At 39.3% G+C, this 12,442-nt stretch overlaps 1 protein-coding gene across 1 annotated transcript; it reads right to left on the reverse strand.

Annotated features, from left to right (window-relative positions):
• Positions 1–2,461: 2,461 nt before the first annotated feature.
• LOC149070859 (uncharacterized) lies at positions 2,462–4,432 on the reverse strand. The gene has a single exon (XM_089248661.1). It carries the CDS (start codon positions 4,336–4,338, stop codon positions 2,554–2,556), a length of 1,785 nt encoding a protein of 594 aa, XP_089104787.1. The 5' UTR covers positions 4,339–4,432; the 3' UTR covers positions 2,462–2,553.
• Positions 4,433–12,442: the final 8,010 nt, after the last annotated feature.

Below are 12,442 nucleotides of genomic sequence, written 5' to 3' on the forward strand. Positions count from 1 at the left end.
GAATGTTTTTAGACTCGCCAGTCCTTTTCCCAAACAGCGCATAGCATATATGGCTCTTCTGTTTATCTCAGCAATATGATGGTTCTTCCCAATCATTCCAGAAGACCGTATCGGCTTCAAATATTTACATTTATTACAGTTTATGATGAAATTTGATGCTAAGCCTCTGATTTGACCCTCTGTTACATCAATTTCACCATGACAAGTTTTGCAGCACAACAAACTCTTTAAATTTGAAATAAATAGTGATATCTCAATAAGTCTATATCCTTGAATCGAAGACGTTGCAGGGCTTTGTGGAATTTTGAAGCTAGGAACACTCAAGTTCAGTTTCTTTGCAGATGCACTTGTGGATGCTGTGTCGTCCATCCTTTCACTCTTGGGAGTGTGCTGGTTTCCATAAAACCTACGCTTTCGTGATCTGTACCCACATTGCTTCAAGTACTTTGAATTCATTATCCACGAATAAAGCGAAACTAATTAATAAAAAGTATATTTCAAAAATTCAATATTACCAAGAACTCAATATAAACAAGATCAAAAATAAAAACGAGATGTGGAAATAGCGTGGTTTCATACGAATGTAAACAAACAATGTTCTGGAGTGGTATAAAGTGCTTATCTTCTGTTTTTCTTCTTTAAAGTAGTCTGTAAGATAGATAGATTCAATATCTTCCTTTCCTTGAAAAAAATCTCCACTTGCTCCGAAAAAAAGTCACGAAAAACAGAGAAATATCTATATTCAAAAGATGGGCGTTTAAAGGGCCATTTAAAAGGACCTTTAAATTTCTTTGTTTACAATTCTTTTTTCTTAAATAGCAGAAGAAAGAAATGGCCGATCGACAAGCGGTTTTTTGCATTCGATTCCTGATGAAATGAAGAATTTTTAAAAATTATTTTTGAAAAATCGATTTTTTGAAGCCTCAAAGAGTAGTGAGACCCCTTAGATGATAACATGAGATGTAACGATGATGGTGGTGGCGTGTTAACCTTAAGATATCACAGTAGAATGGAAATTTACCTTGTCTTTAATCACGCGCGTGCTCGTTATAAGATGAAACCGAAATTCAAAAAAGCAACAATCGAGTATCGCTTCTTCTCGCGTGAGATAATCCACCGATTTCCCATTTCGAGTGTAATTGAGATAGGGTAGATTTTCTGAACAAACGTACGCAAGATAATCTATTTTTGCTATCTTTTAGATAAATGACCGAATCTGAGATGCATTTCCGAAGTATTGAAGAAATGAAAATACGATTCTCTCTCTTGTGGTTGATATGATTATGCTGTCATATCCGCAGGCCGCTGTGGTGGTCGAGTGGTTATAGTGTCGGACTCGTGATGCGAGGATCCGGGTTCGAACCCCACAGTGGTGGTCGGCTGAAGTTGGTTTTCTGTGGTTCCCAACTTCAAGAAGCAAATGCGAGCCGATCTCCCCGTTAAAAAGTCTCGCCACAGAGAGCAACAGTCCTACAACGGTAAATCATTCAACCATAACACTTCACTCATAGTTAGTAAAACTGGGGGCAGGTGACAGCACTACATAACAAGCATTACACAGAAACAAACCTTACGTCAGGTTGCACTACACGTACACGCACATTCCCGCATGTACCGATTCGTTGGGGGGTTCCGCGGGGGGGGGGGTGCATGTGTGGTGTAGCAGTAGTAGGTAGGGGCTCGGGGATCCATGATGTTCTTAAGTCAGCCACCTCGTTGGGCAATTTGCCTGTTGTGGCGTTGTATTTGAATAGCTAACCCTTAGGCAATTTTCCCGAAACAGTAAGAGCAATGTGCACAAAAAAAAAATTGGTGAATATAAGACTAGACATAACGGACACGGATATAAAATAAACCTATCAAAAATCATCCACGGGCCACTTAAATGCTCTGGAATTGCGCCGCGGGTCAGTTAAGCGATTTGTAAATGTGCCGCTTAGTTCATTCTTACAAAATGAACGGAAAATTTCGTATAATCTACCGAGATGAGGTAGTTTCGGTGTACTTCTCTCAATTTCATTTGCTATTCTTCTCTTCCGTTCTTGAGTCCACACTATGCTTGCTCGGACCATTACAGCACATCAGAGATATTTTCTGGATATTAATGCCGAGATCAAAAGAGCTAAGTTTCGACCAAGAGTGCTGGGCTCAACAACGACCACCTAGATAACCTAATAGGTTATATAGGAGGTCGTGACTTCGTGTGTATTATGTCTCAATGCAAATGGTCACCGGCAATGATTATTGCATGAATTCAAATGAAAATAATATTATACAAGCTTCTTTCATCCAATTCAGTCAGTTTTGTGTATTTATAGCTAAGTAAATAAAAAATAGACCAATTTTGGTAAGTTTATTTCGATTTAAAAATTCCAGAAATAAGAGAAAAATAGTTTTGATTCGATCGTTTTCTCACACACGTTACACAAAGTAATAGAAATGCAACTAAAATAAATAAAAAAAACGCGAATCTCGTACAAAAAACTCCGCGGCAACCAGAAAGACGTTTTTTTGCGAAACTGAAATGTCGATTGTATAGTATTGCTAAAAATGTTACTCCTTTTTTATTTCCGATACGAGTCCCAGCATTATGCCTAGTGAAATATAGTCCGTCGTGAATGACCGAGAGTGAATCCTCTTGTGGATCTCCAAAGATGATGGATAAGAAAATTTTTGATCGCAAATGTCACACTCAAAGAGCTTTTCGCCAGTGTGAACCTCCTTCTGGCTGATCAGTGTTGACCAAATTGGGAATATTTCGGGGCAGATGTCATTTTCATATGGTTTTTGAACAGTTTGAATTGATCTACGAGTGTTCGAACCACCTTGCTGAGGAAATGTTTTGTTGAAAATTTCATATCTGTTGGGTTTTTCACCTGTGTGAATTCTTTTGTGACTGTTCAGATCTCTCTTTCGTGAAAATGATTTATCGCAAAAATCACATCCGTAGGGTTCTTCACCAGTGTGAATCCTTCTGTGGCATCTCAAGACACTTTTATCTGAAAAAGTTTTAGCGCAAAATTCACATTTGTAGGGTTTTTCACCTGTGTGAATTCGTTTGTGAACGATCACGTTGCTTTTGTGTGAAAATGTTTTTGTGCAAAATTCACATCCGTAAGGTTTTTCACCTGTGTGAATTCGTTTGTGAACGATCAAGTTACTTTTCTGTGAAAATGTTTTTGTGCAAAATTCACATCCGTAAGGTTTTTCACCTGTGTGAATTCTCCTGTGGCATCTCAAGGCACTTTTATCTGAAAAAGTTTTAGCGCAAAATTCACATCCGTAAGGTTTTTCACCTGTGTGAATTCTCCTGTGGCATCTCAAGGCACTTTTATCTGAAAAAGTTTTAGCGCAAAATTCACATCCGTAAGGTTTTTCACCTGTGTGAATTCGTTTGTGAACGATCAAGTTAATTTTCTGTGAAAATGTTTTTGTGCAAAATTCACATCCGTAAGGTTTTTCACCTGTGTGAATTCGTTTGTGAACGATCAAGTTAATTTTCTGTGAAAATGTTTTTGTGCAAAATTCACATCCGTAAGGTTTTTCACCTGTGTGAATCCTCCTGTGGCATCTCAAGACACTTTTATCTGAAAATTTTTTCATGCAAAATTCACATCCGTAGAGTTTCTGACATGTATGAATTCTTTTGTGTTTATTCAAGGTACTCTTCTGTGAAAATATTTTCGTGCAAAATTCACATCCGTAGGGTTTTTCACCTGTGTGAACCCTTCTGTGCTTTCTCAAGGTACTTTTATCTGAAAAGTTCTTCGCGCAAAATTCACATTTGTAGGGTTTTTCACCAGTGTGAGTTCGTTTGTGAATGTTTAAGCTACTCTTCTGTGAAAATATTTTCGTGCAAAATTCACATCCGTAGGGTTTTTCACCAGTGTGAACTCTTCTATGTTTGTTCAAGTTACTCTTCAGTGAAAATAATTTGTCGCAAAATTCACATTTGTATCGTTTTTCACCCGTGTGAACACTTCTGTGACGGTAAAGGTTCGCAAATTTCTTACGGCAAACGTTACATTCAAATGGACTTTCCGCATTGTGAACTCTCAAATTCTGTTTTAGGCAATACATATAACGAAAAGCGGTATCGGAAAAAATACATTTGTGAGGCTTTTTTTCAGTGTGCACGGAACATTCATTGCTGATTGATTCAAGGAGTTTCAAGTCGTTCTTTTGCATTATTATTTCCCGAGAATTCTTTACGATAACGGATTCTCCTTCTTTCCTGTCTACAATGTTCACATCTAATTCGCATGAAGACGACGTCGCCGCATTTAAATCTCCACCGAAGTCATCTTCATTCAAACTACTCCAAACATGTGTTTCCATCGTATAGCGTTTTCCGGCCAGTTTTCGTTGCGGGTAAATAGCGGATTCCAATTTAAAGACTCGATATATACAATTGTGAAATTTTCTGTCTCCACCTTGAAAACGAAACACCGATGAATGAATATCCCTGATGAAATACCTATGGAAATGAAAGAAAAAAAAATTTATAATCAAAGAATGTTCAATACAGTCGAATACCGTTTTAACGAATACCGTTATAGCGAAAATCTCGTTTTAACGAACACTTATCTAATCACCCTAATAAGTTTACATAGGAATAATGCTAGGTTACCTGGAATTCCTTTATAACGAAATTTCGTTTTAACGAAGTGATTCCTCCGGTCTCTCGGCGTTCGTTATAACGGGATTCGACTGTATTTTCGAATCTGTAGACACCAATTGTTTTTTCCCTTTTTTTTTTTGCAAACTTGAAAATCAAGACGAAAAAAGCTAAAACTAATCAAGATAAGGTACTGTTCCCTTCATATGGAACACATGTTTATTTCTTTCTATATGACACTCCTGTATAAATATACAGTACATATATGTCGAAAAATAGGAGGCAGGTGGCAGCACTATAACAAGCATTACACAGAAACAAGCTTCACATTAGGTTCACAACACGGACACGCAGATTCCAACATGTGATAATTCGTTAGAAGTTCCCCAGAGGAATATGGACGAGGTACATGTATGGTTTGATATATAGACGATGACTGCCCCGGAACGAGGCAACTTCGACTGTCCTCTGGAGTATTAATTGCATGCCTTCCTGGAAACCTCTGAACTGTTATGTTTCCCTCGGGAGGTTTGAGAATTTTCCAGTCGTAAACATTACCTTCCGAATCATTCTGTCGTATATTCCGGAAGGCGGTTATACAATGTGTAAATTCTAAATTCTGACAATTTTTACTACTGAGCTTCTGAAAACTACGCGGCCACAAAAGGCGCCAACTGAAAGGGGTGATTTTTTTTTTTATCACCAAAACATCATTCGCTTAGACTTGAAAAATATCCAGAACCGACTCTGTTCAAGAATAGAACGTTTAAGACCACAAATTTCCGAACATTTAGGATGTAGGCTACGTTGCTTACACAGCCCCGGTAGTTCATTGCCTACTATTAAATAAATTATATCTGAGGTTTAGGCTGATATATTGCAGCTAGTGTTGCTAATATTCGACACAACCTATTGCAGACCGTAATTTTCGAATTTGAATATTCAAATATTGAGATTGCAATTTTTGGATTTTGTTTGTGGCAAGAAACGGTTTTAAACAAGTAATAACATTGAAGAGCTCATATACAATTCAATTCAATTCGCCGACAATAGCCCCGGCAAATCGTCTAGGGAGAGCTCATATACAGTGAACCCCACTCTTATAGCGTATTCCATAAACTCATGAAAAACGTTGTTGGTGGGAAAACGTTTTAAACGGAAAATTTCGATATGTGTTAGTAAAAGTTAGGGGGCCATTCAAGTATTACGTAAGCAGATTTTCAGCCATTTTTGACTCCCTCCTACCCCCTTGTCAGCAAAACACTGACCCCCCTCCCCCTGTCAGCAAAATTTCGTCAGCAGCTTAGAATATTTCATATCTTCAAAAAGGGGTGGTTGAGGACGTAAGCAACCTTCAAACCCCCCCCCCCCTTGCCATCAAAAGTCAGCAAATCCGAACCCCCCCCCCCCCCGATGCTAACGTAATACTTGAATGACCGAGGAAATGGTCAAAGGAATCACGAAAATAAGTCGTACTAAGCAGTGCTGTCTTAAGAGCATCATGGGCCCCCGGGATAAGTGATTTTTCTGAGGCCCTACCTAGTAAATTCTAAAAAAGTTCAACCTGATTTCAGTTTTGTGAGGCCCCTCTACTCTTGAGGCCCCCCGGGTCGTGCCCGGGTGGGCCCATGCGTTAACACGGCGCTGGTACTAAGCGAGAAAACTTTTTAAATGGGACCGTGTTAAGCGGAATATGCTGTAGTGATTTTAAATTAATCTACATTTTTTTCTCAAATGTAGTTCTAACGTATTTCACAGAATGTTTTACTTTATTTTTGTTAATTTCACATTCCCCCTCCCCCATCCTGGAGCAGGGCCCCTTGGCTGACATCTTTAGCGGCCCCCAAGCCAAACTTTCACGGGCTCTTCTGTAATGAATTTATTATGTGAAAAAAAATGATTGTTATTGTCCCGGATCCTAGGGCTGGAACCCTGTCAGCAGTTCCGCCACGGCACGGCCCGTGGGGCCTCACAAATATGAGATATAGTTGAAATTTTCGAGGAGCATACAAGTAAATTTGCCTGGTAAGGCCTCAGAAAAATCACTTGTCCTAGGGGGCCCATGGCGCTCTTAAGACGGCCCTGGCACCCGAACAAAGGGATACATCTAAGCCCCCCCCCCCTTCCTTCTGGCTGGAAATGCTCACCTAATAATTTGTATGAAAAATGCTCCGAAAAAAGTTCACCAAATCCGATTATTCTGAGCCCCTACCGCCAGGGTGGACCCTGACCCGTAAAAGGGCTGGGGCAACCAGAGTCCGGCCTCGAGCAAATGGGGGACTTACAAAAAATACACTTATTTTGTATGATGATAAATCTTTCCAAGAGGCCCCAAGAAAGTCTGCCCCGGGCCCCCAAGAAGGCACGCTACATCCCTGGGTGGACCCCCATAGGCTCCTTCCCACAAGCAGGGTCGCAACAGGGTCGATGCTTGGTTAGCCGGGCAATATCACACTTTGGCACAATTTGTAATGTTTGGTGCCCTCTCTGCACTGGACCTGCTTGCCCACCCCCACTAGAGTAAGCAGGACTGCAACTAGATGTTGCAGTCTAAATACTTCAGTCACTAAGTTGCAGTCACTAATACTTAGTCAGCCGGAGCAAAGACGAATTTTGGTGCCCACCCCTTCTGATCTGACGCTCTGGTCACAAGACACGCTGCTTACGAGGGCCGCAACTAGAGGGGAGCAGACACGGGACGATAATTATCATTTGTTTTGTGTATTTTTCCCACCGATTGTGGTTTCTTTTCTGAATTGTTTCCAAATCTGCTGCAACATTACAAGAGGGTGCCAAAATGCTTGCTTGACACAGCTGACCAAGCCTCTAGTTGTGTCCCCGGGTCTGCGATGGTCTTAAGGTGGCCTTGATGTACAAATGGGTAGGGGCAGAAAAGAGTAAGGAATCTTCTGCCCGTGCGGGATCGATTTTTGGTGTCCCCGATGACGTTTCTCAGCTCAAAATTTTTTTTTTTTACCATCCAACTCGGATTCGGCACCCTTTCCTAGTTTTGTCACCTTTTAAACTCAGTTTTAACCTCAGTCGTGACAAAACTTTCAACACTTTGCAACAGATGGCTCCCCAGTTCGCATCCAAAGACCACTCGGACGCAGCAAATACAAAGGCGAACTCTTCGGATGACCAGACGTAAACATCACCCCTCCACGACTCATTCGTGTGAATTCTGACCACGAGGTCCTGATGACGGCTCTCCATTGAAGAGCCGAAACGCGACGACCATTCGACCAATTGAATTTATTTGTCTTGAAAGCGTGGCAATTTTTTTTCTAAAAAATAAATGGCATCGCCCATCGTGACATTTCATGACGTAGTCAGAGGCCAACTCAGCGTGGGTGTACAATATATGGTTTGTAGTACAAAATTTGTACGTCCCCTGTAACCTTTCTCTGATAAACAGAGTAACTATACGTCCCGTAATTCCCGCGACAGTCGCGGTTTATTTCTGGCCATCCCGACTTTTTGCGAAAATGTCCCGGTTTTTCCCTCGTTTCTTAGATAGAGAATATACTTGAAAACTTAAATTTCGTATTTTCATCAGAAATGTTGACACACGTAATTTTCATAACCCAATAAATAGGGGCCGTTCAAGTATTACGTAAGCAAATTTTTAGCCATATTGGACCCTCTCCCCCCACTCTTGTCAGCAAAATTTCGTCATCAGCTCTGTCCCTCTGAATCCTAACTCATATTTTCATAAAGGGCGGTAGATGACGTAAGCATTATCTAAACCCCCCCCCCTTCCCCTTGTCATCAAAAGTCAGCAAATCGGAAACTCCCCTCCCCCCCATCGATGATGACGTAATACTTGAACGGCCCCATAAGAGTTGACATTATTTCCAGTGTGATAATATATATTTATATTTTCTCTCAATATTACCCGTACGTGCATATGTTTTGCAAAGTAAACGCATTCAGAGCACTAAGTGGAACCGTAAACAAATTATATTTAATTTCTTTAATTTAGATATGTATCCTCCATGAGGGTGACCATACGTCTCGTATTTGCCGAGACGGCACCGTTTTTTCTGGCTGACCAGTCTTTTTTTTTACAAATATGTCCCAGCTTTTCCCTTATTTTCAACGACTTTTTATTCTTCAAATCAACGGCTAAAAATATTTTCCCAAATCAGAAAATTGCATTACGGTAATTATGACCACAAATAAGAACATTGATTTCACGTCTTTTTTTTTTTTTAATTTACTGGGATTTCAAGTGGCGGTTCATCTCCTGCGATTGGAGACTTTTCTCCAATACGAGTTGGCGACTTTTACTTTTAGCATCGTCGTTGGCGATATTCAGCTGTCCAACTTTTCCGAAGCCCAATTTCCCGTACTTTATTCGAGCGAATATGGTCAGACCATCTATGAGTAACCTAAGAAGTCCCCATGTTAGTCACCTTGTATACTGTTTCACAAACCATTCTATGAAGGAGGAAAATATCAGTACGGGTACAGACGAAATCTATCGATTGTTTGGCTTGTAATTCCCGCTTCAAAGTTAACTATGCAAAACAAACTCTATTGTTATCGCAATTAAATGAATAAAATAAATAAGGGTAATTCAATCAAACAAACCTTTCATTATGCATATATCATATCATATATAATATATCGAAAAATTTGGTGACCATTTGGCTTTTTGGAAACCATAAATATTACCATAGGGTCACCAAAGTTTTCGTGCAACCGATGCTTCACCCATTGGACACCCAAAACATTATTTGTTGCAACTCACCTTAGAGAAGTTGAAGTATTGTTCAGGAAACTTCGATGAACTGATTGAGAACTTGCAAGCCCGACTCAAGTCAAAATTTCAGTACCAGATCAACGTGAAAACATAAGAAGACGCTATTTATAAGCTGTGAGTAAAAAAAAGGCCACGCCGCTTTTTTCCCGCCTTGTATTAGTAGTAGTTGTTTTTACTTCGCGTCTGACAAACCGGAAAGGTTGACCATACGACCCGTATTTTCAGTTGCCTTCTAAGACTTCATTATTTTTATCCTGATGCCTTCATTTATTCAAAAAATGAAAAGCAACAGGATAAAAATAAATTGCAGCTTGCAGTAATGACAAAAAATTACACACAAAATACAAAACTTATATTTGATACAGAAACTCTGCACCAGGAAAAGATATAAACAGTAAACAATGCAATTACAATGAAAAATCTTCTGAAAGCATTCATAGGTGAATGTGCGTGAAAAATATCAAGATGTCGAGGAAGCTTATCACGAAATTCAGAAAATGTGTTTACAGCGCAATATACTTGCCAATATTAGTACTGTAATACTTGACGGCAAATAAGCAATTTTATCAATAAAGATGTTTTCTTTACGTATATATATACTGATCCATTTTTTCCCGGTATTTTCAGCGAACTCTACCTAAATTTTCATTATTTACTGAAATCAAGTATTATAATCACATTTTCCCTCCTTTTATAAATTATACCATGAAAATTATAACTAAAGTTATCAAACGTCCCGTATTTCCCGAGACAGTCCCGGTTTTTTTTTGTTTTTATGCCCCAATTTTTACCGTTTTTTTAAACACAGCCAACTCGAATTTTTATTCTTCATTAAAATCAAAAACTATTATTCAACTCCCAACTTATGATAACTACAACCATAAATACGAATATTGATCGTGGGGGAACGTTTTAGTTCGTAGAATTCATTTTAATTTACGGCAATTCGCAGTAGTGCTTCATTTCCTGCCATTGGTGATTTTTCAGTGATTTTAGCAATACTTGGCAACTTTGCTTACTTTTGCCATCATTTTTGGCGATAATTGGCAATTTCCCGTATTTTCCTGTATTTGGAATCTCAATTTCCCGTATTTTTTTCGAGGGTATCTGGTCAGCCTAATTATTATAACTGATATCCATCTCATGTCTTTAGTAAAATTCGTTTAAATTCAGTTATATGCATAGTCTGTAGAGCGGGAAAAATAACCTCAGGCAAGTTAGAAAGTGAACCTTTCCCAGACTTTCTTACGATTGCTATTTGGGATTCGCTATTCAGAAAAGCTATATGAATCCGACATCATGAAGCTCAATTGGCGATCCTAAAAGGAAGGGAGACGGGGATGCCACAGAATGCAAAGAAACAATTCAAAAGTTCGACATCCTTGTAGGAAGACCCTCGTAAAATCCGCATGTAAGTCTTGAGTTTCAGGAACACCAATTCCCATGAAGTCTTCTTGACTCAGTTGTAGAACTTATGTGTGGGAATCGAAAGAAAGAAAGGAGCCAAAACACGAATATTGTTTGTCTTCTACAGGTGAAGTTATCCCAAATGTTTTTTAGAGTACACGTGCTGGACAAACATCAATATAAAAAATTGCGTCAGGTGAAAGAAATAGTAACAAGAAATATTTTGAAGCTATCAGGATTCCGTCACTTTTGATTCCGCGGAACCTCAACAATGCTCTCACGGAACCCTAGAGTTCCGTGGAACACCAGTTGGAAAACCCTGCCCTGGAGCCGCTACGCTGTATTTTTGCGGCCTTGGTTAGTGGTAGTTGTTTTTACTTAGCATCAGACCAACAGGACAGGTTGACCATATAACCCGTATTTTCTAGACTTTATTTATTTATTCCAAAAAATACAAAGCAACAGGCTCAAACCAAATTACAGCTTACAGTGATGATAAAAAAATTATACAAAATACAAAAATTATATTTAATAGAAAAACTCTGCACCAGGATAAAATACATACAGTCATGGCCGAAATTAATCATTTAGCGGGCCTTTTCAATCTTACGAAATTATGTACAATAATAGGGGTTAGTCCCAAAGACAGGCCCGTCATATGGACCTTTTCCAGGAGGGGGAAGAAAGGCAAACGACATATACTCAATACATGTATATATAGATATATTTCATATTGTTTTGCATTTCTATTGTATTTTTAAATTTTTTGTCAAAGCCAGCCCCCCCCCCCCCCCCAAATGACGAGCCTGCATAGAGTTTAACCAATTTTTGCCCTATGCATCCACCGAAATTCAATTTAGGGAACTCGATATAAGTCTTGGAATTCGGATTAGACAGAAAAAAAACAGCTTTCCGAGGAGGGGGTCTGAAGGCAGGACTGTCTTAATACACGGGCATACTGGATAGTGTAGGTGGATAAGGAGCCTTAAGTTTATTAGAGATCAAAACAAAATAATGCCTAATACATGAAGTAAAATTTGGAATCAGAGAAACTCTTTTCCACAAGGCTCATGCTGATATTAAGGCCATGGCCAGCTCCCCATTAGGAAAGGCTGACGGTGCTCTGGAAGACTTAGCTATCAGTCTAATATTTTTGAAATATTTAAAACTATAAATTTTCTTAAAAATCAATATGAGAAGCCAGCTATAAATCTTAGTCTGGGGTCCTGTCAAAAATCAAGACCCCCGTTCAACGATGTGAGGGGGGCCGCGGATTAGCTACGTCAAATGTGTGTGTTTTGCAAGCGGTTTTTAAAATTTTTCCTGATCCGCATTATAACTGCCACATTTGAAGTTGCGACACCTTCCCAAATTTTTTGGCGATTTATCATACACTCGTGTGCAAAAATAAGAGAATTTGCACATTTGTGTGTTTATATTTTCACAAAAAGTACTGAACCAAAGGTACTAATACTGCCACCGAAGAAGTATGCAAATATTCATTGTCGAATACGCAAGCGTACATGCGCGTGTGGGCGGAGCTGTGACCACGGAGGGGATGATAAGGACACGAGGCGTTTTCCATGATTCGTGTGCTCGTACTCCTTGGCGACATTCGTTGTGTTTCTCGCAAGAGTTTGGTGAATTTT

The sequence above is a fragment of the Pholcus phalangioides genome, unplaced genomic scaffold (genome assembly GCF_987345545.1).
Source record: "Pholcus phalangioides strain wild (caught in Gottingen) unplaced genomic scaffold, Ppha-v1.0 ptg000020l_1, whole genome shotgun sequence".
Lineage (NCBI taxonomy): Eukaryota > Metazoa > Arthropoda > Arachnida > Araneae > Pholcidae > Pholcus > Pholcus phalangioides.

Bases quoted from the DNA above. Each gene is read 5' to 3' on its own strand.
- LOC149070859 (XM_089248661.1), bottom strand. From the start codon at position 4,338: ATGGAAACACATGTTTGGAGTAGTTTGAATGAAGATGACTTCGGTGGA.